The sequence below is a fragment of the Zootoca vivipara genome, chromosome 1 (assembly GCF_963506605.1).
Source record: "Zootoca vivipara chromosome 1, rZooViv1.1, whole genome shotgun sequence".
NCBI lineage: Eukaryota > Metazoa > Chordata > Lepidosauria > Squamata > Lacertidae > Zootoca > Zootoca vivipara.
Window position 1 is genome coordinate 132,661,746 of NC_083276.1, and position 26,742 is coordinate 132,688,487.

The window sequence follows — 26,742 nt, forward strand, 5'->3', positions numbered from 1 at the left end:
GCATGAAAGGTCTAATACCATAGAATAAGCTGCCCTGCATAAGGTGGCTATGTCACTTCCCTTACCTTGGGAGGAAAAAGCTCATCAAGCCTATGCTTCACCCACCAGCCCAGTCTATCTGAGAAGCTCAATGTGTGAATAAGTTTAAGCACAGGCTACTTTGGAAAACTATTCCACTTAGAGGAAATGGTAGGCAGAGAAAGGTGGACTAAAGGTGTCACCTCTCTACTTACAAAGTCCCCCATTGGAAGTGCATTTTCACATAACTCTCATTACATCAATCAATCAATCAATCAATCAATCTATTGTCATAGAAAAATGCATTGTAGGTCAGAACACAAAATAGTTAATGAAACATAGTAGGAGATACTTTAGGAAAAAACTGTCGAGACATTACGAGGGATGAAAAAAGGCTCATTACATGTATTTCTGTGTAATATAAGGTTCCAGCTTTAGTACTATGCCATCTTATTATGTGACGTAGTTTGAACTCTGTAATCAAATCACAGCATTACCTTCTTAATATAGTATTTTCTGTGAATGAATGAAATAATAATTCATCAGGAGAGAGCATCATATAAGACATTACAGCTCAGAAGTAAGTGCTACAGAATTCAATAGGTCTTACTCCCATGTAGATGGGTATAGAAATGTTGGCTTAACCATTTCTGTTTCACTGAATAAAACTGACCACCAATTATCTGTTTGCATCTTGGCTATTATACCTGGACTCCTGGCTGAGCAATGAATTGTTGGTCCTTTGCTTCCACAGCAAGTTCTAGACAATTGCTTCCACCCCAGGCTTCACAGGAATAGATAAGAAGCTGTTCAGCCAGATCTTCATCACTGCTGTAACATTCTGTGAACAACTCTAAAAAGTATAAATGGACAGAGAATAAGAAGCATCACCAGTCTGTTGAGCTCTTCCTGTGAGACTTATGCATATACAATTAGAAAAAGACTATGGAAATTATTTCAATACATGATTGTAGCGGTGAGAATTTTTTATGCATATACATGGAAAGATTCATCATTACCTACCATGGAGGAATGGTTGTTAAAATTATTGGACTTAGCTGAGATGGGCAAAGTTGATGTGCTTAATCAGAGAAAAATCCTAGTCAATATTTACTAAAAATTGCAATGCATTGCTTGGCGTTCAAAGCTAAATCTGAAAGTTTAATTTTGCTGATTTGCTGCTTTCCCATTATGATTTTTTAGCAAATATTTGCATTAGCTCCACTCTTGAGTTTGAGCCTTTTAGATTAAAACCTACCAACAGCTCTTGTCTCATATTCATTTGCCAGCTCCTCTGATTCCCCAGCAGCATTGATATCATTCTTTACCTTAGCCAGGCTTTTCAGGAGCTTGCTCGCCCCTAATGCTGCCAGAGTGCAGCCTCTAGTCTGCAAAGAGAAAGAATTGCCAGGTTACAAAACAGCATTACTTAGGAGTTACTGTAACTGTGACACAATTCCAGGAACATCAGTTCATATCCCAAAACAGCAAGGCAACTGCATAATTTAATAGTACTCTGTTCCCTGAAGCTGTATCTGGGTGCTGCAGTTCTGTTTCATCTTACAATTCTCAAATTTGGAAAGGGGTGTCAAACATCTTGCTGCTTAAACTGGAAGCTAAAACGTTAAGGCCATCTGCCTTAAAGTAGGGGGTTGGAGTTGGCTGAACAATCTTTCCTGACTGAGCAATCTACTCCAACCCCTGCCACTCATGCAAACCCCCCCCCAAACAGCGTACAAATCAATATGGCTAACCTGACACAACAAACAAACAAACAAACAAACAAACAAACAAACCATACTGCAACCAACCAAATGCAATCAACCAAGCCCTGCACCATCCAATCTCTTACAATGCCAATAAAAACAAATAACTATATAAACACGGTCATACCTCGGGTTGCGTTTGCTGCGGGTTGTGTATTTTTGGATTAAGTACTCGGCGGACCCAGAAGTGTTTACTTCCGGGTTCCGCCGCGTGCACATGCGCAGAAGCGTTCTGCACGCTGTGTGCACTGCGCATGCACAGAAGTGCTCTATCGGTGCTTCACGCATGCGCTAAAGCACCACTTGGGTTGAGTACTTTTTGGGGTGCAAACGACACCCCGGAACAGATTGTGTACTCAACCCGAGGTACCACTGTAAAGGACCTACCCACGACATGCTAAAAAAACTCCTGTGCAAAAGCTATACAACAGAGTGAAAATATCATTATCCCTCTAATCCTCTCTCTTCCTCTTTTCCACCAGTGTCTATAACAATAGTGTCTTACTGAATGCAAACAAGCCCTATGAAAAATGACTCTAAGAATTGAAAGTGGAGATGCTATACGTACTTTTTCTTGCTTATTTGTTTCATATCACACAAACTTTAATAAAAACTAATTAAAAACAAACCTCTGTCAAAAGCCTCACCAGTCTTTCCTTACAAACCTCCAAGAAATGAGACTCCACTATTTCCCTACACAATTTTTTTTCTGAGCTGACTTTAGAAAGCGTTCCAGAGGTTTCACCCAAATTCACCTACCTGAAGTTTACATCCACCATTTTTCGTCCTATCCTCACACCCAATTACTGTTTCCCTCTTCTTTCTTGTCTCCCTTTAGATGTTTAAAAGTGAGCAGGCTTCATCTTATATTATATTAAACTAGTGTAATTCAGCCCGTTCAATAAACGGGCGCTAGAACATCCCGGGATTCAGAGAAGTGCTTGCACAGCAGCGGCGGGAGCCGGACCGGGCTCCTCAAAGGCGCCCTTCCTCCCCCCATTCACCTCCGCCGGCCTCCACCCTCGCTTCCCCGACGTGCCCTGCAGTAAGGCAGTGTCCGGCCGGGAACGGCGGTTGGAGGAGGCGGGGGGAGCGCACGCACGTGCAGTCTCTTCGTCCAGTCCCTGTGTCCGTGGGGCACATGCGCAGTAGCGCGGACACAGGGACACAAGGAATCTGGACGCAGAGACACTTGCACTTTATTATATAGGATTATTCAAGTGCAAAATGCCAAGGGTCCACCACTTTCTAATCACAGTTCTCAATATTTCAAAAGCAGGGAAGTGCCATTTCCACACACAGGGAGGCTTCAATATTAATTAAGGAGTATATATTTTCTAACTGAACAAGCTCTAGCTCAAACTCACATGAAAGCATAATGGACAAAAATGCCAGTCATGCTGGACATGTAGCATACCTGTTCCCAGATCACTTTGGATAGCTCCTTTTTGTTTTGAAGGACTGCCCAAATAAAGAGAACCTGCAAGGGGTGCCTTGAGATAAGGGAGGCATCCTGAAAGCATATAAAAACAAAAATAATAAAAATTCAATTGTTACTCAGAATAGATCTATTTAAACTGAGTAAAATGTAGCTGAATACCACCCTTTTGTTTTACTTGGTTCTAAGTTTTAACAGCTCTCCTCTGCTATATGTGCATCTGAGTTACATACCAGCAGCTGTATCTCAATGTCATCCTTGCTGCTCTTGTCCTCTTTTTTGAGACCTTTCCTGAAATCCTCCACCATCTTCCACACAAATGTAAGGAGGGCATCGTTGTATGAGTTCTTAGCAATCTGTAGATTCTTAAACACCAGACTGCTGAAGTTGTTGGTATACAGATCAGTTAGAACATCATTAGTGAGAAACTTCCTCAGATTTAAGCCATTTTCCAGAAAGAGGCGGACAAATTTTGGCCTGTCCTTTACCAGGGCTGTGAACATGACATCCTGAAGGTCTGCAGACTAGCAAGGAACAAAAGACAGCAAAATGTTGACCCAGTTTGACAGCAGAAGTCTTTCTCTAGTCCCTTGTGCTTCTCTTCTGCTACACAAATTGTGATTCATTTCTTATGGTAGCCTTAATATTCTCAACAGAATAAAATATTCCTCCTGAGACAATAGGCTGTAGCTTCATATTGTCCACACACAGTGAAAATAATTTCCATATGGAGCTTCAGAAAATTATCTCCATTTAAAGCTTGGAGAAGTTTACAGAGCAGCCTCTCATGTTAGTGTGCATCTAGGAGTAATTGATAGGACCCTGTGTTCCATCCTATTGGGGGGGGGGGACCAATGGACACATTGATTGACTGCAACTGCACAAACTGATTGCCTTGCCTTTCCAAGTTTTCCTGCCATTAAAGAGATGGACTCCTGGCACCAGCCTTTCCATCCAAGAGTGTCAGCCTTGTCCCTGCCTGCCTGGTGGCTTTTTCCAAGGTGAAAGCAACATAAGCTGCTCTACGTACCTCCCAGCGTCGATCATTGGTAAAGATCTCTTCACTAGCCAGGTCCAGCTGGTTCCATTCCAAAAGCAGTTTGAGTTGCCCGTTCCAGTTATCTTTATCTTGTTCATTTGTGCTGAAAGCTACAAGTGCAGAGAGAAGTTGGTGGTTGATTTATATTGAAACAACTCTCTGGTTTGTTTCCAGTTCTCATTTGAGTCTTGGGGTGGGATGAGGAAATGCTGAGGGGTGGAGATGACATCCCGCCACCTTAACATCTCTCTCAAGCCTGCCCATTAACCAAAAGGAATATCTCTTTGTATATGAATGTGCTTTATTCTGAAAAGAAACAGAAATACTGTTGCCGGAATCATGTTTACAATCATGTAAAAAAAGGAGAGAATTCTGCTCAAATATTACAGTTCTCATGATGCACCCAAAACTGTGGTAATCATATTTTAAAATATAATAATCACCATATTTTCATGATTGTATGATGGATCAGAAAGTATTTGTGAATAGTCACTGTGCATATTTTTATGTTTATATTAGTATTTTTTTTACATTTCATTTTCTTCAGTCCTCGCTATTTACTTTCCCCACATACTGTATTCCCATCCATGTGTGTGTATACTGAGGATAAACATTCCCCCATCTGATAAAGTGAACTCTAGTTCATTTGTTAGACTTTAAGACACAGCTTATAACTCTTAATGTTTTATTATAAATTGTTCATATATACAAATCAAATAAATATGAAACATTATAAAAAGAATTAAGGAATTATAAAATGGTTGATTTTGCTGCAACAGCCTTACTGAAAATTCATACAAGAAGCATCATGCATGTATTCTCATAATTATCAGCATTCATTTGATAACAGAACAAAGAGACAAAATAGCTCATTTAACCTCTGCAAATTCCAAGACAGCACCAAGGCTCCATTCAATGTTTGAAGTTGTACTCTGCATTTCCATTTCTGTTTGCTTCAAAACATAGAAAACTATGGAGAAGTTCAAATATAAGCTGCCTACTGCTTTTGATCCATTACAGTGTCTGATCACACTCACTTGTATTTTCCATGATATTCATGATTGTTTCAGTTCAATAGAAATGGGTGCCTTTGCTGAACACCACCAATTGCCCAGTGCACATTTAAATCTTCCAAATTCCAGTGCGGATCTGAAAATCCTGATGGTTCCAGACCAGGGAAAGAGAAATTGCCACTCATTGCTATTCTAGCAAACTCTTTTCCAAAAGGGAAAATAGCGATATTGCTCAAATTTGTGTACAATTCATGACTGATGAGTTGCTAAGTACATTGTTTTTAAGGTAATGAGAAAATAGAAACTATTAATCAAGCAATATGTGTTTTTTTAAAATAAGTTTGGTTGTTTAATGAATTGATTAATTAATCAATTTTATGAACATCCATCCCAAACATTCTAGATGGCTTCCAAAATTTATTAAAATGCAATGTAAGCAACTGAATAATATTAAGAGACAAAACCAGCAACAGCATACCTTTATAAAGAGCAAATGAAATTGCGTTGCTCACAATTTCATCTCCTGCTTCTTCGATTTTGATCACAGTTAACAGATGAGGATTTTCAAGTACTTCTTTAATCTGCGCAAGGAAAGTTATGGTTTACTCTATCCGGAGGATCTTCATAATCAAATTACTGTCCTTTACAGAATATCCTGTCAAGTTTAACTAGAACTTATTACACAACTGTTGGAGATAAGTGGAGCAGGGAGGAATCATTCTGTTAGTCTTCATAACAATTTTAATATTACATTTTTTATGTGTCTAATGGACAAACACAACAGCAGTTCTGTGGCTTGAAATTCCACTACAGAAAAATATAGGAAGGATTGGGTCAGTGCACATACTGGCAAGCTTACCCACACATGGTCAGGATTATATATATATATATATATATATATATATATATATATATATATATATATACACACACACACACACACACACACACACACACACACACATACATGGCCGGGATGTGGGTGGCGCTGTGGGTTAAACCACAGAGCCTAGGGCTTGCAAATCAGAAGGTCGGTGGTTCAAATCCCGCGATGGGGTGAGCTCTCGTTGCTCGGTCCCAGCTCCTGCCAACCTAGCAGTTCAAAAGCACGTCAAAGTGCAAGTAGATAAATAGGTACCGCTACAGCGGGAAGGTAAACGGTGTTTCCATGAGCTGCTCTGGTTTGCCAGAAGCATACATACATACATACATACATAAACAATCCCTAAACAATCCCAAAAGAAAAGGCAACAACTACGCTAAGGCTCTTTTGTAACTGATTGGCAAATTTATTTATCTGTCCACCCACCCACCCATCATTCATCACCCATCTTCTCTTAGAACGGTCCAGTGGGATTATGAGGCACTGCATCACCAGACCCTGGTCTGGTTCAGCTGTTTTAAACAGATTTTATATATGTACTAGCTGACCCGGCCACACTGTGGGGGGTTTTTTTGGGGGGGAGTATTGATGTCATTTGTGTTTTGAATGGTAACATAACTTGTTTTTGGTTAGTGTTTTGATGTAATATGCTTTTCCGGATGTATGAACTTTGTCCTTGGATTTGTTGTTTTAATTATTTTTGTTTTCTTATGATTGTTTGCTGTGCCTGACTCAGGGTCCTTGTTTCCCAGGAAAGGGGGACGATGTGTCCATTCCCCCCTGGACAATGTGTTTTGTCCTCCCCCCCCCATTGTTGTGTCTCATCCCTGTGATTACTCCCATCCTGTAGCAACCCATGATGTATCCTGTCCCCCTCCCCCCACCCTATGTCAGCCCATGACCTATTCGGGCCCCTCCTCCCCCCACCCCCCACCCAGGGCTCCACTTGGGATAGTATTTAAAGTAGAATAGAGGCCTAATCTGCAGGCTGTTGAGCTGAGGCCTAGTCTGTAAATGGAGCCGAGGCCTAGTCTGTAGGCTGTAAAGTAGAGCCGAGGCCTAGTCTGTAAAGTAGAGCCGAGGCCTAATCTGTCGGCCTTGGCTTGGGCTAGTATTTAAATGCAAGCTGAGGCCTCTGCCCTGTATCTCCATTCCTTGGCCTGACTCTGTGGGTTGTCTGGTAATGGCCGCCTTGGTGGTTTCAGTTGCTCGGTTGATGACGTCATTATTTGCCGCTGCCCTTCAGAACTTTTGCTGGTGACAGCGCGCGATCTGCCTTTCTATTGGATGCTGCTGGAGTCTTCAGAGCTTCTGCTGGTGATATCTAATTTGGGCACCACTTTTTGTGTTTGATCATTATTTTAGGTATGAAAGGTGTGGTTTTTTTGGAATTTTGTTTATACCAGATCCCTCCCTGATGGGCAAGGTACGCTTGTCCTAATTTGATGCAATTTGGTTCAGTGGTTACAGAGGAAGGGTGCTACATCTGCACACACAGTGGGAATATATATATATATATATATATATATATATATATATATATATATATATAGTTTTAATTCTATTACTGTTTAATTGTTTTTTCTATGTTTTTAGTGATTCTTGTTTTTTCTCTGTAAGCTGCCTTGAGTCCCATCAGGGAAAAAGGCGGGGTATAAATAAATAAATAAATCATCAACAACAACCAATAACAATTCCCTTTTAATGCAAGTAAAACATTGTGCTAAAATTTCCAGAGCTTAGCTAGTCAATAAGTCTCTCCCAACAACCATTCACTGAAGGCTGACATATGGTTGAGCCTCTAAAGAAAACAGAAGTGTAAACAGGGCTCCTATCAATGGATAAACTTACCCATTTGATCCAGTTTTCAGTCTCCTCTTCTGTGAGTCTAGAAAGGGTTCGAGGCAAGTATCTGAGTAATTTCTCTTTGACAGATGATGACGTAAGTGAACCTTCTGACTCTGCTATGCTTGCAATCACGTCTGCAATCTGACCAGAACCTTCCACCACTACACAGGGAATTTTGCTCTTGACTGCAGTGTTAATGGCCTGTGGAATAAACCATTAGGATGAATAAAGATTCAGAAAAAAAGTCATCTTCCTGTAACAGTCCTTCTCGCCAGACCAATGCAAAGGATAGATCTCCAATGGCGCCTCCATTCTGCCAGCCATAATGCATTTTCATTTGCAAGAGAGGCACAACAAATTGTCACTCTTGACATGCACACCACTCTGGTCAGGGACTATGCAAATCCCCATGTTGGCCACTGATTCCAGACTATTGTGCTCAGCATAGGCGACACAGAAACTGTAGCAATGAACTAGCCATCTTGTTTGACACAGAAATAAGAAATGGGTAAATGGTTTTTTGGTGAAAAGGTTTAACATGGGGTTCTTCTATGGGGCTATATTGAAAGCAAAGAGAGCACTTGGAGCTCTAGCTAAGTTAATGATTAACTACTAACTGATTGTAGTTTCTCTATCATGTGAGTGTTGTAACCTTAGATCATGTGAGAGGTATTGGGTTGAAAAATATCCATAATGAAGGTAGTTGCCTTTGAGTCTTTTCTCCTAAACTCAATGGAGTGAAGATGTAAATTGAAGCTCTCCTGAAAGGAGAGCAAACAGTCTGGAGGCTGGAGGGAGTTCATGATGGTTGGGAGTTTGTAAAAAAGGAGATATTAAAAGCACAACTTCAGGCCATACCAATGAGATGGAAACATGGAATGTGCCAAAAGAAGCCAGGGCGGCTATCTAAAGAACTTTTAACTGAGTTAAGATTTAAAAGGGATATGTACAAAACATGGAAAAGGGGGGAAATCACCGGAGAGGAATCCAAACAAATAGCCAGCACATGTAGAGACAAAGTCAGAAAAGCTAAAGCACAGAATGAACTCAGGCTTGCTAGAGAGGTTAAAAGCAACAAAAAGGGCTTTTATGGGTATGTCCGCAGCAAAAGGAAGAACAAGGAAACAGTGGGGTCACTTAGAGGAGAAGATGGTGAAATGCGAACAGGGGATAGAGAAAGGGCAGAACTCCTCAATGCCTTCTTTGCCTCAGTCTTCTCCAAAAAAGAAAACAATGCCCGACCTGAAGAATATGGAGCAGATGATTCAGCAGGGGAAACACAGCAGAATAAGTAAGGAGGTAGTACAAGAATACTTGGCTAGTTTAGATGTATTCAAGTCTCCAGGGCCAGATGAACTACATCCAAGAGTATTAAAAGAACTGGCAGAGGTGATTTCAGAACCACTGGCAATAATCTTTGAAAATTCCTGGAGAACAGGCAAAGTTCCAGCAGACTAGAGGAGGGCAAATGTTGTCCCTATTTTCAAAAAGGGGGAAAGAGAGGACCCAAACAATTACCACCCAGTCAGCCTGACATCAATACCAGGAAAGATTCTAGAGCAGATCATTAAGCAAATAAGGGTTCTGTCTTGGGCCCAGTCTTATTCAACATCTTTATCAATGACTTGGATGATGGGCTTGAGGGCATCCTGAGCAAGTTTGCAGATGACACCAAATTGGGAGGGGTGGCTAATACCCCAGAGGACAGGATCACACTTCAAAATGACCTTAACAGATTAGACAACTGGGCCAAAGCAAACAAGATGAATTTTAACAAGGAGAAATGTCATCTGCAAATGAATTTTAACAAGGAGAAATGTCATCTGCAAACCTGCTCAGGATGCCCTCAAGCCCGTCATCCAAGTCACTGATAAACATGTTAAATAAGACATTTTAAAAGATGGTGCTGTTAAGGTGCTACACTCAATAAGCCAGCAAATTTGAAAACTCAGCAGTGGCCAGAGGATTGGAGAAAATCAGTCTACATCCCAATCCTAAAGAAGGGCAGTGCCAAAAAAATGCTCCAACTACCAAATCTCTATGTGGGACAAGAAGCTACAGTTAGAACTGGATATGGAACAACTGATTGGTTCAAAATTGGGAAAGGACCACAGCAAGGCTGTATATTGTCTGCCTGCTTATTTAACTTATATGCAGAATTCATAATGCGAAAGGCTGGACTGGATGAATCCCAAACTGAAATTAAAATTACCAAAAGAAATATCAACAACCTCAGATATGCAGATGACACAACCTTGATGGCAGAAAGTGAGGAGGAATTAAAGAACCTTTTAATGAGGGTGAAAGAGGAGAGCGAAAAATATGGTCTGAAGCTCAACATAAAAAAAAAAACTAAGATCTTGGCCACTGGTCCCATCACCTCCTGGCAAATAGAAGGGGAAGAAATGGAGGCAGTGAGAGATTTTACTTTCTTGGGCTCCATGATCACTGCAGATGGTGACAGCAGTCACAAAATTAAACATGCCTGCTTCTTGGGAGAAAAGCAATGACAAACCTAGACAACAACTTATAAAACAGAAACATCATCCTGCCGACAAAGGTCTGTATAGTTAAAGCTATGGTTTTCCCAGTAGTGATGTATGGAAGTGAGAGCTGGACCATAAAGAAGGCTGATTGCCGAAGAATGGATGCTTTTGAATTATGGTTCTGGAGGAGACTCTTGAGAGTCCTAAGGACTGCAAGAAGATCAAACCTATCTATTCTGAAGGAAATCAGCCCTGAGTGCTCACTGGAAGGACAGATCCTGAAGCTGAGGTTTCAATACTTTGGCCACCTCATGAGAACAGAAGACTCCCTGGAAAAGACCCTGATGTTGGGAAAGATTGAGGGCACTAGGAGAAGGGGACGACAGAGGACGAGATGGTTGGACAGTGTTCTCGAAGCTACCAACATGAGTTTGACCATGTTGGCAGTGGAAGACAGGAGTGCCTGGTGTGCTGTGGTCCATGGGGTCTGGAAGAGTCAGACACGACCTAACAACAACAACAACAACAACAACAACAACAACAACAACAGATTAAGCAAGAGTTATTTTTCAGCTGATAAAAGAAATGAATCACAAATATGAACCATCAGTGGTGGTTTATTTTACCTGGTGACAACTTTTATTGTTAGAAATTTAATTATTGTTGTTGTTTAGTCGTTTAGTTGTGTCCGTTAGAAATTTAATTATAACAACCAAAATATAGGTTTATACAATTATTCAACAATACTTAGTATATGTTGTGGTTAGGGTTTTAGTACTATATCAGTATTAGTACTGAGGCAGTTGCCAACCAAATCAACGGGATTAGTAATTGTTTTAGGATGATAAGACTATACTCATGCTCCACAAAGCTATTAGGTGTATTAGCTTTCAGAATATTATTAATGCAGCATGTCTGGTACAGTACAATCCTATTTTGCAGACAATATCTCTGAGTGGATGCAACCAACATTTAACCACATTGCAGGCAGAAATGTTCACAAGTGAATGGAAAATGCATTAGAACGTGTGTTTGTGTGTGTGTGTTTAACAAAAATTGAGTCTGTGGTCCAGACTCAAAACCACATAAATGTTCATTACACTTTAGATAACAAGGAATGCTAATGAGACTGAAAATACTCGAAGAGGAGGAGGTATAGCAAATAACACAAACACAAGGATGCAACATAAGGAACCTGAAAACGTCTCACATAAAAAATTAGAATATTTCAAATAATGCCACATGTTGAAATTTAGACCTAGTAAGCAAGGATATTTCTCAGGGATCATTCTTGGAAATTTTGGGTGCATATAGTCTACTGCAGTACTGTCACAAATGGAATTGAGAGACAACTTTGAAGATACTAGCCATTAAATATAGACAGAAGAATGAACACTAACAGTTACACTAGAGGTGAAGTTGACAACCATTTATCCAGATTCATGATCTAGTAACTGCAAACTGATCTAATGTAACTTAATGAAACAATGTAATATAGGCTGCTATTAATATAATTAGCAAGCATGAACTCATTTTATAACCATTTTAAACATCACACGAGACTCCTGATATTTTATACTGAAGGTCCTAAGATAACTGACTGTGCAAAACATTCAAGAAATCTAAATAAGAATAATGCATATTTCAAATGTCAAAACAATATCGAATTAAACAAATTACCTAGTTAGGAATTCATCCACTTGCGAGCCTTAACAGAATTTATTGGATATTTAATTACTGAAAACTAGTTTTTCTTCTCAAGCTTCTGATGCTGAATAAGCAGAGTTCCCTCTGTCACAAGAAGGGTAGACAGCAGCATGATCCTGTGCATATTTAGTTGGAAGTAAGCTCCACTGTGTTGGGTGGAACCTGGAAGCTGTCTGCGGACAAACGCTGGCTCCCTCAGCCTATAGAGCGAGGTGAGCGCGCAACCCCAGGGGTACCTTTACCTTTACCCCCTTAGTAAAGGTCCTTCAGAGCAAAGTTCTGTGAAGACGAATGGTAAATTCTATAAAAATAAATTGGATTTGCTGCCCGATAAACGGATCAGTCAAGAGCAGGCTTTAATCTTCGCATTGTGATGAGAGAGTGGAGAATTTGCCAGCTTCAGTTTTAGGAACAGAAATTGGTGGTGGCGGGAGAACAATCACTACCTCATCTGCTTCACTTCATGCTGCTAAAAGTCAGTAATAGTCTATACTAGAGGTAAGTAATATCTATTTGACTGACATATATTCTTTTAACATACTTGCTTGGTGGTATGACATATGAAGGGTGGGATTTATGGCATTTGTGTGTGTGCGCGCTTTGGCCCTCCACTAGTTCAGTTCTGTACATTCTGACCTCAGAGCTACTCCTGTTTCTCATCTGTTTAATGTACATTGGCTCCCAGTACGTTTCCGAGCACAGTTCAAAGTGTTGGTGCTGACCTTTAAAGCCCTAAATGGCCTCGGTCCAGTAGACCTGAAGGAGCGTCTCCACCCCCATCGTTCTGCCCGGACACTGAGGTCCAGTGCCGAGGGCTTTCTGGTGGTTCCCTCGTTGCGAGAAGCCAAGTTGCAGGGAACCAGGCAGAGGGCCTTCTTGGTGGTGGCGCCCGCCCTGTGGAACGCCCTCCCATCAGATGTCAAAGAAAAAAACAACTACCAGATTTTTAGAAGACATCTGAAGGCAGCCCTGTTTAGGGAGGCTTTTAATGTTTATTCCATTATTGTATTTTATTTTTCTGTTGGAAGCCACCCAGAGTGGCTGGGGAAACCCAGCCAGATGGGCGGGGTATAAATAATAAATTATTATTATTATTAATTATTTTATTATTATTATTATTATTATTATTATTATTATTATTTAATAACACAACTCTTCTGCTTCTCTTTTGGAGTCTCTAACTGGTGCACGGTTAACAGGGAGGTGCACAAGCACATGAATAGATGCACAAGGCACCCATTTAAGAATATTTTGATGTCAAGGAATCTATGATTTTGAGCTGGTTGTCTAGAGATCACAAAATATCCCTCTGAGTTAACAATGCACTAGAATATAAACAAACAAACAAACAAACAAACAAGCAAACCCAGTAATTCTTACAATGGCTATAAGCAACCATTTACCTCTCATACATACACACCAGGGTTTGACCTAAGAAAAAAATTAATTAGAATTAACCATTGAGATCTTTTTGCCTCCTTCTGTTGATATTGAAAAAGCTTGCTTGCTCAATATATATATATACACACACCTTTTAAAACAGCAACCATTGCCAAGAACACTCAGGATATTACTGAAACCTAAGCACACAGTCCTCGCATCTAAATGAATGAAACTGCAAAATGCTACATTCCATGCACACCTAACCTAAGATGTAGAAGACAGAGGGAGATTTTGGGGGGAACATACTTACTTTCAACGTTTCTATTCCACCTCCTTGGGCGAAACACACAATTGGAATCTTCCCACCATAATTAGAATCTGAAACACAAATGCAGTAATAAACAAATGTATACATTTCCAGAAGAACACTTGCACAATTTAAAATTCTCAGAATTGTCCTTTGACCAGACTTTGTGTATTCCATTCTGAAAGCAGGAATTCATTAAAATGTGCCTGACCTTTCCATAATTTAAATAATCTCTCTTTATATAGCACTAGAATATTTTGCTGAATCTAATTTGATTCCTAGATTCGCTCTTCTCAGTATTTTAAGGAATGGCTACATTCCTCTTTGTTAATCAATACTTAGAGGCTTTTTCTTTGTTCACTTCAACTTGTACACAAGGCCCCTTCTCTCTCAGCTCTGTCGCTATCATCTCATGTTGATTCTTGGTATCTCTGTTCATAATTTCATTCATCTCTTCCAGCATCACAGTGGCATCCTTTATCTGTTCCAATTTTCCAAACAACTTGTCACAGGCGCTGTAGCGGCTACTCTAGAGTAACGACTCCTCCAGGCGTTGTCTTTTCATGCTTTTATTCAGTGCTGATTATTTACAGTGCAGAACAGTGCTATGTACATGTTGTCAGTTAGGGGTCAGAACCTCCGAATGGAGATTCACGCGTTTTCTTCCAGCAAAGTAGTCTAGGAATACTGAATCTCTGTCCCCGTCGTTTCCTGCGCAATTCCAGGGTCGGCGGGATTGGCCTTCTTCCCTTGCCTCCCACTTCCCTTCCCACACTGGGCATGGGCTCCGCTACCTTGCCTGAGCCTCGGTCACCACTTCCTGAGTCGCCGCTGGAGATATCTCCCTCCCCACTAGCACTAGCGCTGGGCGACGAGCTGGTACTTAAGATGGGAGGGACCTGCCTGTAGCTTCTGTCCCTCACACAACTATATGGATATCTACTCCATTTCATCACCTGCTGTTTCCCACTTTGCCTGTACTTTCTCATGTTCAGGCACATCTGGATCAACATCTTTTTCCACAGGTCCTATGCATTCTTTAATCCAATGTTTCTCTGATCCATTCTCATTTATCATTCTGCACATCTCAGCTCTTAATTCTGACAGCTGTTCATCTAACAGTTGTCCAACGATCAATGGGATATTCAGCAGTATCTTTGCCATGTTGGGTTCTATTAATCTCCCTTGTGGCAGTCTCTGCTTCAAGAAACTGGTGTCTGTCTCTTTAAGCCTGCATTAATCCTGAATTCCATTGCCATGCTGATGTTCCTTAAGCAGCCTAATGTAACCTCTGTAACTGCATCCTGATCCAGCCAACTCACTCTACTGAGTAGTGTGGTAAGGCATTGGGGGTGGGGGGGATTTGGTTAGGATTTTAATGAGAGCCTATCTAATTTTCACTTTACATGAAGCAAAACACAGCTCCTTTTTAAATTTTCTAATGACTTGCAAAAATGTGTACATCAAACAAAATTGCATAAAATTTTCACTAAACTGACATATTTTTATGAGCATTGTTGTTAAACCAATATTTTCTTGCCACTATCTAGGTAAAACCTGCTGCATGCTATCTTAAGACTCCTGTGTAAACTTTGAGGCTCTTCCATTATGCTTAACATTTTCTCTCTCCCACCCCCCTTTTTTGTTTTTGTTTGGCTATTATTTTAATTTGCGTTCTGGCTTAACATGCAGTTGTGCAGATGAAGTTGGGGGGGGGGGATTTGAAATTGTACTCACCACTTCGTAACAGTTTTAAAAGTTGGATATTTGTCTTGTTTACCTTCCCTCTCCTCCCTCCCTCTCTCGCTCCCTTCTCCTCTCTTCATTATTTTTCCTCTGTAAGCTCCTCCAGGTAGCAACCTCAGGTTACCTTAAGTTATTCTGTGTTTTGTTATGTAAACTGACTAAGCCTTATAAATAGTAATAATAATATTTCCCATGATTTCCATCCAGAAACAGTGTAAAATTAATGCTTTGGGTTAGTAGATTTAATCAGCAAAGAAGGTCATTTACTAAGATACTTTAATTTATTTACTTACTTAATATATTCCTAGACTTCCTTTCAAGCAAAACTTCTTTGAAGGTATTTTACCATAAAACCAAATAAAACACTCCTGATTTGGTGTTGAATGTTGTCTGTTCTAGCGTGCTTGCCCTTTGTTGTTGTTTTTTTTTAAACCAATTCACAAATCAAGAACCTATAAATTGACCACTAGTAATGAACCCAGGTTGCAGAAATTACTGCAAATTTATGATGCTATTTTTGTGATATACAAATGACATGTTCTACTTATTTGTAGTACTGTATTTTATATCCTTATTATAAAGAAAGAAACCCAAATTAAAACAATTCACAATTAAAACTAGTTTGTTCACCCTCGGATATTCCTTTAATGCATTGGACCGACCCTAATGCTCATTAGAAACTGACCTGGCATAATGCGTTCTGAAATATATTTTTCTAACTGGGTTCGTAGCTTGGCCTCTATGCCGGGGTATCCATTAGTGCCATTATCAACCAGAATTAGATGTGTATGGTTATTATCCAGACAGTACAGTGGGTCCCTCTTGAGGTCATCCATGATATAGGGTGCGGAATAATACATCTGGAAAAGACATCCACATTAACAAAAAATAAGCTACTTCCACCAACTAATTACAGTTGTTGTGCAACAGGAAACCTCTAGCCACCTCTTATTTTACCTCTTAGAACTTTACAATACTCTTCTGCACATATTGCAGCTCTTTGTCAATAGCCTCTTGTGACTCTTGTCATCACCAGCATTGCTGTTTCCTCTCTCATTTTTGTATTGCCCTAGCCTGACCCACCTCCAGGAACTGATGTTTGTTGTGCCCTTTCTAGGCCCACTGCTGCCCTGGCAGTTCAAAACTTTACACCCTTCTATTCTAAGTATACATCTACCCAGGGTTCTCCAAATTCCTAGAGACAAAATTAACTAAATTGCCTTCTAAATTATGCATTAAGGTTGGAGTGCACTTTTAGCCATTTCATCAACAATACATCAAAATGCAGGACTCTTTCAGCTTCGAGAAGAATAAGCCAGGGTATCAGTGCACACAAGGGTGTGCTTTAAGTAAAGAAGCCACCTCCTCATTTATACAGCAACAAGCTACATTTATGGGGTTACATATACAAGTTGGAATCTGGGAAAGATGTAACATAACTGCAGGATGTTAATCAAGTTCAGTACCTCAGCACTGCAGTTTCTAATCAGACTCTCGCGGTTAGAAACCATCCCCCAAGCAGCGATTCCAATAGCAACGACATTCTCTTCGGAGCTCCTGCTGATAGTGTTATCTCTTACCACTTCCCCAATATACTTCATCAATCCATAATGCGTTCCCCCAGTGAATATCCAGGCCCCTGTAGTTTGAGAGTGCAAAGCCAGGCCAAACAGGGTCACTTTGAATGTGTAAACTGCTTCATAGATTTTAAAACATTTAAGAAAGCTTCCCATCCCCTGAATTGTGTGTGTGTGTGTGTGTGTGTGAGAGAGAGAGAGAGAGACAGAGAGACAGACAGAGAGACAGAGAGACAGACAGAGAGACAGAGAGACACTATAACATGACTGTAGCCCGGGGGGGGGGGCAGAGGGGCAGCTGCTCCCCAATCAAGTAAATAAATAAAAATACCTAACAAAAAAGTAGAAATTGTAGGAAGAGTTTGACAGATTTTTCTGAGCACTTGGGGACAAAAGAAAGTAATTTAAAGCAACTGTTTTAAAACAGCATTTGGAATCTGCTAGACAGAGCCAAAGAATGATGACAAGTGGGTGTCCTGCCCCCTCCATAAATCCTGGCCATGCTTGTCAAGACCCCCCTCTTGGCTTCACTGGTGTGGAACACAAAGGAACGCAGAGCAATACCTTTGCCACCAGCCTGGCTGCAGGAGTGTCAGGGACTGGCTGGATGACAAAGAGTGGTGGGAGCTGCCTGCCCAAAAGCCCCCCAGTAGATGACAATTTAGATCCCGGATTGTGGTGGTGGGACACTGAGCCTGGGGAAGGGATGAGCAGGGAGGTGCTATGGCATTTGAGCGATCAAGGGGGGTCAGGAGGAGGAGGCCCTTCCAGGACAGGGTTAGAGGCTGAGAGCCACAGCATGAGCACAGAGGTTGCCCTTGTTGCCCAGCAGGACAGTCCCAGTCAAGAAGAGTCCTGCATGTGGTGGGGAAATGGGCCAGAGAGGCCCAGAGCAGGAGCCCAACTTCTCAATACAGCCTTCATCTATTTGGGAGGGATCCAGAGGGAGAGGATAGAGGGGGAAGGGAAGGGTCAGTGGTCAGTTTCAGCAATGCCTGAAATGGATTCCATTAATTCCTAAAGGCTGGGGTGGCAATAAACATGCAGAACTGAGAGCAGCTTATCTTCTTTATTTTTTGCAAGTGTTTTGGGAGGAAAGGCTTGGTTTTTTACCTTTAGATTGTGCAATATAGATCAGCCTGCTGACTATCTTACGCATACGTGGCTTTAAAGCAAAGTTTTTTGCTCCCCCCGTGACAGAGATGATGAGGTTGGGAGTTTTCAGCTGCCAGTGCTGGGTCATGAGGTCGTAGAGTGTTTCCGCGTCTGTGTCACACGACAGGCGGATATACTTAAAAGGGAAGAAAATCATATTTACAATAAGAAAAATACCCCACTTAAGCCAAAAGGCAGGTGCCTCATTTTGTCAAGACCTTCTATTCTCATCACATGACGCTGCCATGTCTGCTTCAGGCTCTTCAGTCAAGAGCTGGTGTAAATAAGATGCTGACTGCATAAAAGGCACCAACTTGTGCCAGGTTCTGTGATGTGCAGCATTTCATTTAAAGGATTCTTAATCGATGCACCAGCCCTATTCACCTTTGATCTCTTCTTTTATCCTTCCTGTTACTGACTTATGATGAATGCCTAAGCCTGCAATCCTAACCCCATTTACCAGACAGTAAGTCCCATTGAACTCAATTCCTTCTAAGAGCTCTTCAAATGTCAGGTTGGCACTTATCCCTTCATGCTTCCACTGGGTGAGTGTGCATGCAAAGAGAGATTTTGCCTCAGTGTTCAATCTCAGTTTTAAACATCTACTCTATTCTTTCTTTGGTGCCAACAGTTATCCCAGCACCTACCGGTACAAACTCCCCTCTGAATGTATCCAAATGGAAAAAGAAAATACCGGTAAATAAGTTTCCTGGCAATTGTATTTTGAAACACTGAGTACTTTATTTGGACTTAATACGGTAAATTTCATAGAATCACAGACTCAACAGAATTAGATAGAAAGAATAGATAAGACTCTCAGCCCCAAAACATTCTCGTCTTTTGAAATTAATCCTTTAGAAAAGATGACCATCAAAAACCCTATAGAAAAACAAAAAGGACATTTAATTGACTTACTTTTCCTGTCTTGCCCAAATTTTCAAACTCAATATCGCCAAAGGCATCCGTTGGGGATTCTTTAGTGTGTTTCTTATAATTCCATTTTTCATGGTTGCTCATCTGAGTCCCTTCTACATGCTGTGATTTCGAGTACCCACATTTACATAGATTGTCACTATCAAGAAACGTATATTGGGGAAGAGAAATAACAATCAACCATCAAAGCTTTTTGACCAGGAGCATAACAAAATGATCTGAAATAATTCAAAAATCTAAGACATAAGAAGTCAAGGACTGCTGGCCAATTAAAGAAGGAAGGGTCATTGGCCTCTGGCCCTCCAGATGCTCTTGTGGGGCTGAAACTCCAAACATCCTTGATGGGAGTTTAAGTCCAGCAATACTTGGAGGGCTGTATGTTGACCACCCCTGATCTAAAACTGGGAGCTGGTTCCGCTCCTTCCTCCTGGGTCGGGTCCAGAAAGTGGTGGGGGGGGGATGAGTGTTCAGACCCCTGGGCTGTCACCTGTGGGGTGCCACAGGGCTCCAGCCTCTCTCCATGCTTTTTAATATCTACATGAAGCCACTGGGAGCCATCAGGGGGTTTGGGCTGGGTGTTCATCATTATGTGGATGATACCCAGCTTACCTCTCTTTCAAATCGGAACCAGTGAAGGCGGTTGTCAGGGCTGAGTCAGTACATTAGGGTTCCCCAGATGTGGGGGAGAACTTCAGGGTAGAAGAAGAGGACGCTGTGCCTGAGGAGGAGGGAGCTAGAGGAGCTAGCGAACGGATTGAGGTTGAATCCTGACAAGACAGAAGTTCTGTTTTGGGGAAACGGGATGGGCAGGCGGGTGTGGGGGACTCTCTGGTCCTGAATGGGATAACTGTGCCCCTGAAGGACCGGGTGCGCAGCCTGGGAGTAATTTTGGACTCACTGCTGTCCATGGAGGCGCAGGTCAATTGTGTGTCCAGGGCAGCTGTCTACCAGCTCTATCTGGTATGCAGGCTGAGATCCTACCTGCCTCGCCAGAGTGCTGCATGCTCTAGTTATCTCTCGCTTGGACTACTGCATTGTGGGGTTACCTTTGAAGGTGACCCGGAAACTACAACTAATCCAGAATGCAGCTGCCAGACTGGTGACTGGGAGCTGCCACTGAGACCACATAACACCGGTTCTGAAAGACCTACATTGGCTCCCAGTACGATTCCGAGCACAATTCAAAGTGTTGGTGCTGACCTTTAAAGCCCTAAACGGCCTCGGTCCAGTGTACCTGAAGGAGTGTCTCCACCCCCATCATTCAAGCCTGGACACTGAGGTCCAGCGCCGAGGGCCTTCTGGCGGTTCCCTCATTGCGAGAAGTGAGGTTACAGGGAACCAGGCAGAGGTTCTGACTATCTGACGTTTAGAAGACATCTGAAGGCAGTCCTGTTTAGGGAAATTTCAAATGCCTGATGTTTTAATGTGTTTTAAATATTTTGTTGGAAGCCACCCAGAGTGGCAAGGTATAAATAAGTTGTTGTTGTTGTTGTTGTTGTTGTTGTTGTTGTTGTTGTTGTTGTTGTGGCTTATCAGAATGGGATCTTCAGTCTTTTTCAAAAGATCATTGTTGTTGGTTTTTTTTGGCAGGGTCTGATTTCTTGCCAGTAGACATAGCAAGTGCTAGAATCAGAATAGAATAGAATAGAATAGAATAGAATAGAATAGAATAGAATAGAATAGAATAGAATAGATCTTTATTGTCACTGTCCCCTTGCGGGAACAACAAAATTTCTCAATTGCTGTATCAACTCAATTAAAATACTCCACATGAATTAAAATACTAATAAGCACAATACAACACAGAACAATAAACAAAATAAAATCATAGAATCATAGAATGACTTCAAAGTCCAGAATTTCCATTTAAGGCCAAAATTGCTCTAGGAAAGAAACTGTTCTTGAGATGGCTCGTTCTTGCCTTCATTGTTCTATATCTCTGTCCCGTTGGCAGGAGCTCAAAGAAACGATGACCAGGATGCGATGAATCTCTTGATATGTCTAGTGCCTTTCTATGGCACCTGATGGTATAAATATGTTCTAAGGTAGAGAGAGAACAAGCAATGATGCTCTCTGCTGTTTTGATAGTTCTGCTCAACACTGTCCTATCCCGACAAGTGCAGCTTCCGTACCACACACATAAGCCATACGAGAGCACGCTCTCAATGGCACAGTGCTAGAAAGCAAGCAGCAACTTTTGTGGAAGGTGGTTTTTCGTTAAAATTCTCAAAAAAATACAGTCTGTGCTGCACCTTCTTCGCAATCCACCTTATATTGACACTCCAGGACAAATCTGAACGTTGTCACCCTCTCCACACAGGTTCCATCAATCAAAAGTGGCTGGACATCGATTTTCTGCTTCCTGAAGTCCACCACAAGCTCCTTTGTTTTCTTTGTGTTTATAAGCAAATTATTGGTTCTGCACCACTTTATCAACTGCTCCACCTCATCTCTGTAGTCCATCTCACCCTTCTTATCAGAGATGAGCCCAATCACAATCGTATCATCTGCAAATTTAACAGTCCTATTACTAGGGCAGGCAGAAACACAATCACAGGGGTAGAGAGTGTAAAGGAGTGGGCTAAGCACGCATCCCTGTGGTGCTCCTGTATTAGTACTGAGCATCTTGGAGGTATAAGGGCCCAAGCGGACCCTCTGGGGGTGATCTGACAGAAAGCCCAATATCCACCCACAGAGTGATGGCGGGAGGCCCAAACCTCCCAAACCTCCCAGTTTAAACACCAGACGTTGCGGTAAAATGGTGTTAAATGGCGAGCTAAAATCTACAAAGAGCAATCTGGCATAGCTCCCCCGCTGCTCCAAATGTGCAAGAACAACATGTAGGGCAATCGCCACAGCATCCTCTGTCGATCTTTTCTTTTTATAGGCAAATTGGAATGTGTCCAATCCCCCTGGCAGGCAGGCAATAACATAATTCCGTACTAACTTTTCAAAGCACTTCATGATTATAGGTGTGAGTGCTACTGGGCGGAAGTCATTCAGATTTTCCGGAATTGGAACAATAATGGAAGACTTTGGGGCAGGATGGGACAGTCGCCTGAGATAGGGATCGATTCAGAATCCCAGTAAGAACTCCTGCTAGTTGATCTGTGCAGTCTCTCAATACCCTTCTGGCTACTCCATCTGGTCCTGTGGGCTTCCTTGGGTTGATTCCTTTCAACATCCTCCTCATCTCTCCATCTTCTACACTGAATACTACATTCCCTTGTACCGGTGGTGATGATGACAATAATGATGGTGGCAAAACCTCCGCAGATGTCGCTGTGGATGTTGCTTCAAAGCGAGTGAAAAAGACATTCAACTCCTCTCCAAGGGCTGCCTCTCCCTCATCCACCAGGGACTCTTTAGGTTTATAACCAGTCAATTCCTGTCCACCTCGCCACACCTGCCTGGTGTTAGTGCTGGATTCATTTCTTACAAATGTGTTCAATGAATGTGTAAATGTTTACACTGGGGCTATTTTAATTCTTGTTCAGAATTTGGCAATAAATATTTGCTTACATTGACTTGGTATCTTTAGTGAAAAAGACACAATCTCTCTTCTTAAAGTTTTCTTGAATGAAGTGCACCAGGTCCTATGGGAGCAAGATGTGAAAGAGTTGAGTGAAATCTGATTGCACACTCCTCAAACAACGAATTACCATCGTGTGTAATACTGTACACTCTTTGAAATACATAATTGTCTCCAAAAAGGTAGAGCTATTTTTACTTCACAAAGAACAAAAGGTCATCAGAACAGAATTGTAATGAAAACACTATTTAAACAATTCTCCTTTTTTTTTACAAAACAAAAAAACACCATTCACTTAACTGTTAAGTTTAACCTAGGTGATAGCCTTTAAAAAGTTTAAGGATAGAAATTGTCTATAAATGCAACAAAATACAGACAGCTACTTTATATGATTCCAGCTTGTGTGTGGATTTCACACATGGTGGGGTATACAGATCAGCCCTGGGCTTCCAACTCTGCCCCACTGTTCAAAGAACCTGCAGTGAGAACCAATACCAAATGGTGCTTACACTTCACAGTTTCAAACGTTCACAACGGTAATTCTACATATGGGGTACAAGAGCCTTCGGCCCACCTTCCACTGTGTGAAAAACAAACACAGAACCTCAGATAATAGCAATATCTAGTATAAATATAACTATCACATAAACCCAGCAGAAAATGAAAATTGGGCTTCTCTTGAATTAACCAAAGATGAATTGTGAACTCACATTCTTGCCTGAAGGTCAGGGTAAAATAATTCCAACCCTACTTTTTTAAAAAAATATTTTTATTAAAGATTTTTTAGTTTACAAAATATACGCATTGTCTCTTATTTCAAGTTGTGCTTTCTAAAGGTCAGTTTCATTTGTTGTAAGACATTAGTGTTACATACAGTGTTAGGTTAGGAAGAAAAGAGGGGGAGGGGAATGGCAAGTGGGGTGGGGTGGGGTGGCAATGCTTCTATTCTTCTACTTGTGTGGGTTCTCTTACTATTTGCTTGCTGTATTTCCTTGGTGGTAAGAGAGGTTGGGGGGGGCTAGGGTGTGGCTGTCTTTGGTTGGCTGTAGTGAGATTGGTTTGTGTGTGAGTGGGGGTGGGGGTGGGGGTGGGGTGTTTGGATCAGGTTAGCCAGATTCTTGTTGTCGCCTTGTTGGGCTGTATATGTGATAAAGGGGAGCCATACTGGAGTGAAGGCATCTTCTTCTATTTGTCCCCAGGTCAGTTTCAGTTTATTCGTTTATTTTTCTAGAATGACCGCTCCCCACATCAAATGGGGGTGCTTTTTGCGTGGTCGTACGCAGCCCCCCGGATTCCAATGTGACTCCTGGTAGTTCAGGCTGGCCTCATCCTCCCCAGGCTGGATACCTGGAGGTCTCTGCCTACCTCAGCCAATCATCCTGGGGAGGCGTTGCCAGGGGATTGACCAGGTAAGGGGAGGGACCACCCTGCCCACACAACAGGTGTAGCTTTCCTGCGAAGCGGCAGTCAACTCCAGAGCTTCTCCCACCCTACCCTCCCTCAGTTAAGTCTTCTTTTGCAGGTTAATCTCTTCTCCACAGGTACGCGGGCGCTGCTATGTCAAGGTCGCTGTTGAAGGACCGGAAAGGAATTTCCCTGCATTGGCAGGTTTTGCCTTTCCCATAGCAAACGTCACAACTTTGGCGGTTTCAGGCCTTCAGCGGAATCCTTTAGTCTATCTTCCTAAATGGGGGAGGGGGCATGAAGTGGTGACCCATGCCCCCATTGCAATGGTGATCTCAGGGTTCCCCATTAAAGGGGTCTTGAGGGGAGGCATTGGCCATACGCCGAGAGGTTGTCATTGCTCTCCCCTCCACCAGCGGCAGCCCAATCCCCACACATTCTGGATAACCCTCATGTCTCCCAGATGCTCGGCTGGGGACTGGGAAGGATAAACGCCCAATGCCTGAGCCAAGGTCTCCCTTAATAAAGCTGTGGCCAATTTTAATCCCATAGCACATTGTCTTGTGTCATCATTCCACTCAGGGGTCGCCTGGGGTTGGTGGGACTCTGCCTGTCCATGCAAAGGCTATTTCCCATACTACTTGGTACCATTGGTCCAGGCTTACTCCTGGCAGGTCTCTCCAGTGTCTGGCTATGATGCTTCTGGCTGCTGAGAGGAGGTGGGTGATGAGCTCTTTATGATGTGAGTGGGCATCTTGGAATATGTTTAGCAGGGAATTCCAACTCTACTTGTCAAATAAGATGTACTGACCTTTCAGACAGTATACAGCTTGCTAGTCTGACAGCTCAAAAATGACAAGTGAGACTGATTGGTAGATTTGCACAAATTGTACTGTTCAGTTCTGGAGAACTGCTCTCTAGGTGTACTTGTCAGCATCTGTGAGCATGAAACCTAAGAAAGGACTACCTAGGGTCATTGAATGACTGAAAAAAAGGTAAGGCCAGGATTTCAGAAGACATGGAATATGGCTGGTGAAACTGTTGTTGTTATTGTTGTTGTTATTATTGTTAATTGAATTTATATACCGCCCTATACCTGGAGGTCTCGGGGCAGTTCATTTATTCATTTTAGATCATTGGTGAGGGACCCTTTTCATCCCAGAATCTGTGCACATTCACAGGCAAACTGCTACTCTTTTTCTTTGCTTTCTCCCTCCCTCCCTCCCTCCCTCCCTCCCTCCCTCCCTCCCTCCCTTCCCTACATCCATCTGATCCTTTTCAAATCTGCTCAAACTCTTCCCACATGCAACCTGCTACTAAGAATGAGATATGACAGACCCTACTTCACCCTCCACAACTAAACCAAACCTTGTCCATTTTGCCTAGAAACATCTGTTAAATAAAGGTTCATTATTCAAAACTTGAAATTTGCTGAGTTTCACAAAGGGAAAATCAAAACATAGAGGGAGCAATCCAAAACTAATTCATAGTCAGAGTATCAGAGTAGACACATTGAATCCAATGGACAGTCACATGTTATACCAAAGAAAATGGTAACAAGGGCATAAGATGAAACCAGCTCTACACAACAATGGCTAAGCATGAGGTCAACTCTGGACTTTTGTCTCAGCTGTAGCTGATTACTTGTCTACGGTATCTTGAAATATTCACTGTCAGCTTTTACACAATACTCACAGTAAATTTAAAAGTAGACAAGCTCTGTAAATCCCAGAATCTGACCACTAATAAACAAAGAAAGTTCACCATCAAGTATATGCTTTCTCCATACACAGCACAATCACATTTTGCATCAATCAAATGAGCCTAGGAGGATTTTACAAATATAAGTTGAAAAGAATCCTTCTACTTACATTCTCGCTGTATGATAGATCTGTGCTACGAGAAATACTGGAATAAAGACTTTTTGAGCTCTCCAAGGTACCATTCCTTCGACTTCTCATTGTATCTTCAAAATCTGAGTAACACCATCTGCCCAAGGAGAGAATCAAAGTGATATCTCTTACATTTTATTTTTTTAAAATTCATCTTAATTCATTTTGCAACCATAGAAAAAACAATACATACACACCAAAAAACACATGAAAAATACAAAAAAAAGAAAAAAAAGAAAAAAGATATATATATAACCTCACATAATCTTCATAACATTTTAGACTTCCCCAGTTCCCCCCTCATTGATTCCCTATTTCAATTAATCAAAAAGCAGTTTTCACAATATTAAATGAATGTTAATTAAAATTTCATCTCTACTTATCACCATTCAATTCTATCTATATACTCAAACATATCCTTATAATCTATTAATTGTATCTCCCTTTAGCTTAGATTTTACCAGCAATGAAACTCCATTTTGATATTTCCTCCTCTCTCATAATCTTTATAATCAATCTATTAACAATTCATCCCCCCTTCCCCTGGATCCAGATTCCCCAGATGACTCAGTGAATTCCATATTTCTTACCAGTGTCGGACTTTCCCAATCAATC

General features: G+C 41.6%; 1 protein-coding gene across 2 annotated transcripts in view; it reads right to left on the bottom strand.

Moving 5' to 3' along the window:
* The window catches only part of TRPM8 (transient receptor potential cation channel subfamily M member 8), a 63,868-nt gene extending 37,587 nt beyond the window's left edge, over positions 1 to 26,281 (bottom strand). Inside the window, exons 1-15 of one of the 2 annotated variants that reach the window (XM_035139135.1) lie at positions 26,260 to 26,281; positions 26,107 to 26,201; positions 22,822 to 22,895; positions 19,282 to 19,438; positions 18,325 to 18,502; positions 17,101 to 17,273; positions 16,320 to 16,494; positions 13,892 to 13,959; positions 8,009 to 8,206; positions 5,753 to 5,855; positions 4,253 to 4,371; positions 3,456 to 3,746; positions 3,202 to 3,297; positions 1,277 to 1,406; positions 726 to 871 (exon numbers count right to left, since the gene is read on the bottom strand). In XM_035139135.1, the coding sequence (XP_034995026.1) occupies positions 726 to 871; positions 1,277 to 1,406; positions 3,202 to 3,297; positions 3,456 to 3,746; positions 4,253 to 4,371; positions 5,753 to 5,855; positions 8,009 to 8,206; positions 13,892 to 13,959; positions 16,320 to 16,494; positions 17,101 to 17,273; positions 18,325 to 18,502; positions 19,282 to 19,438; positions 22,822 to 22,895; positions 26,107 to 26,201; positions 26,260 to 26,281 (2,025 nt within the window). Of the gene's footprint in view, positions 1 to 725; positions 872 to 1,276; positions 1,407 to 3,201; positions 3,298 to 3,455; positions 3,747 to 4,252; positions 4,393 to 5,752; positions 5,856 to 8,008; positions 8,207 to 13,891; positions 13,960 to 16,319; positions 16,495 to 17,100; positions 17,274 to 18,324; positions 18,503 to 19,281; positions 19,439 to 22,821; positions 22,896 to 26,106; positions 26,202 to 26,259 lie in introns of those variants that run through there. The other variant, XM_060281622.1, reaches the window with a different exon arrangement.
* Between the last annotated feature and the right edge of the window lie 461 nt (positions 26,282 to 26,742).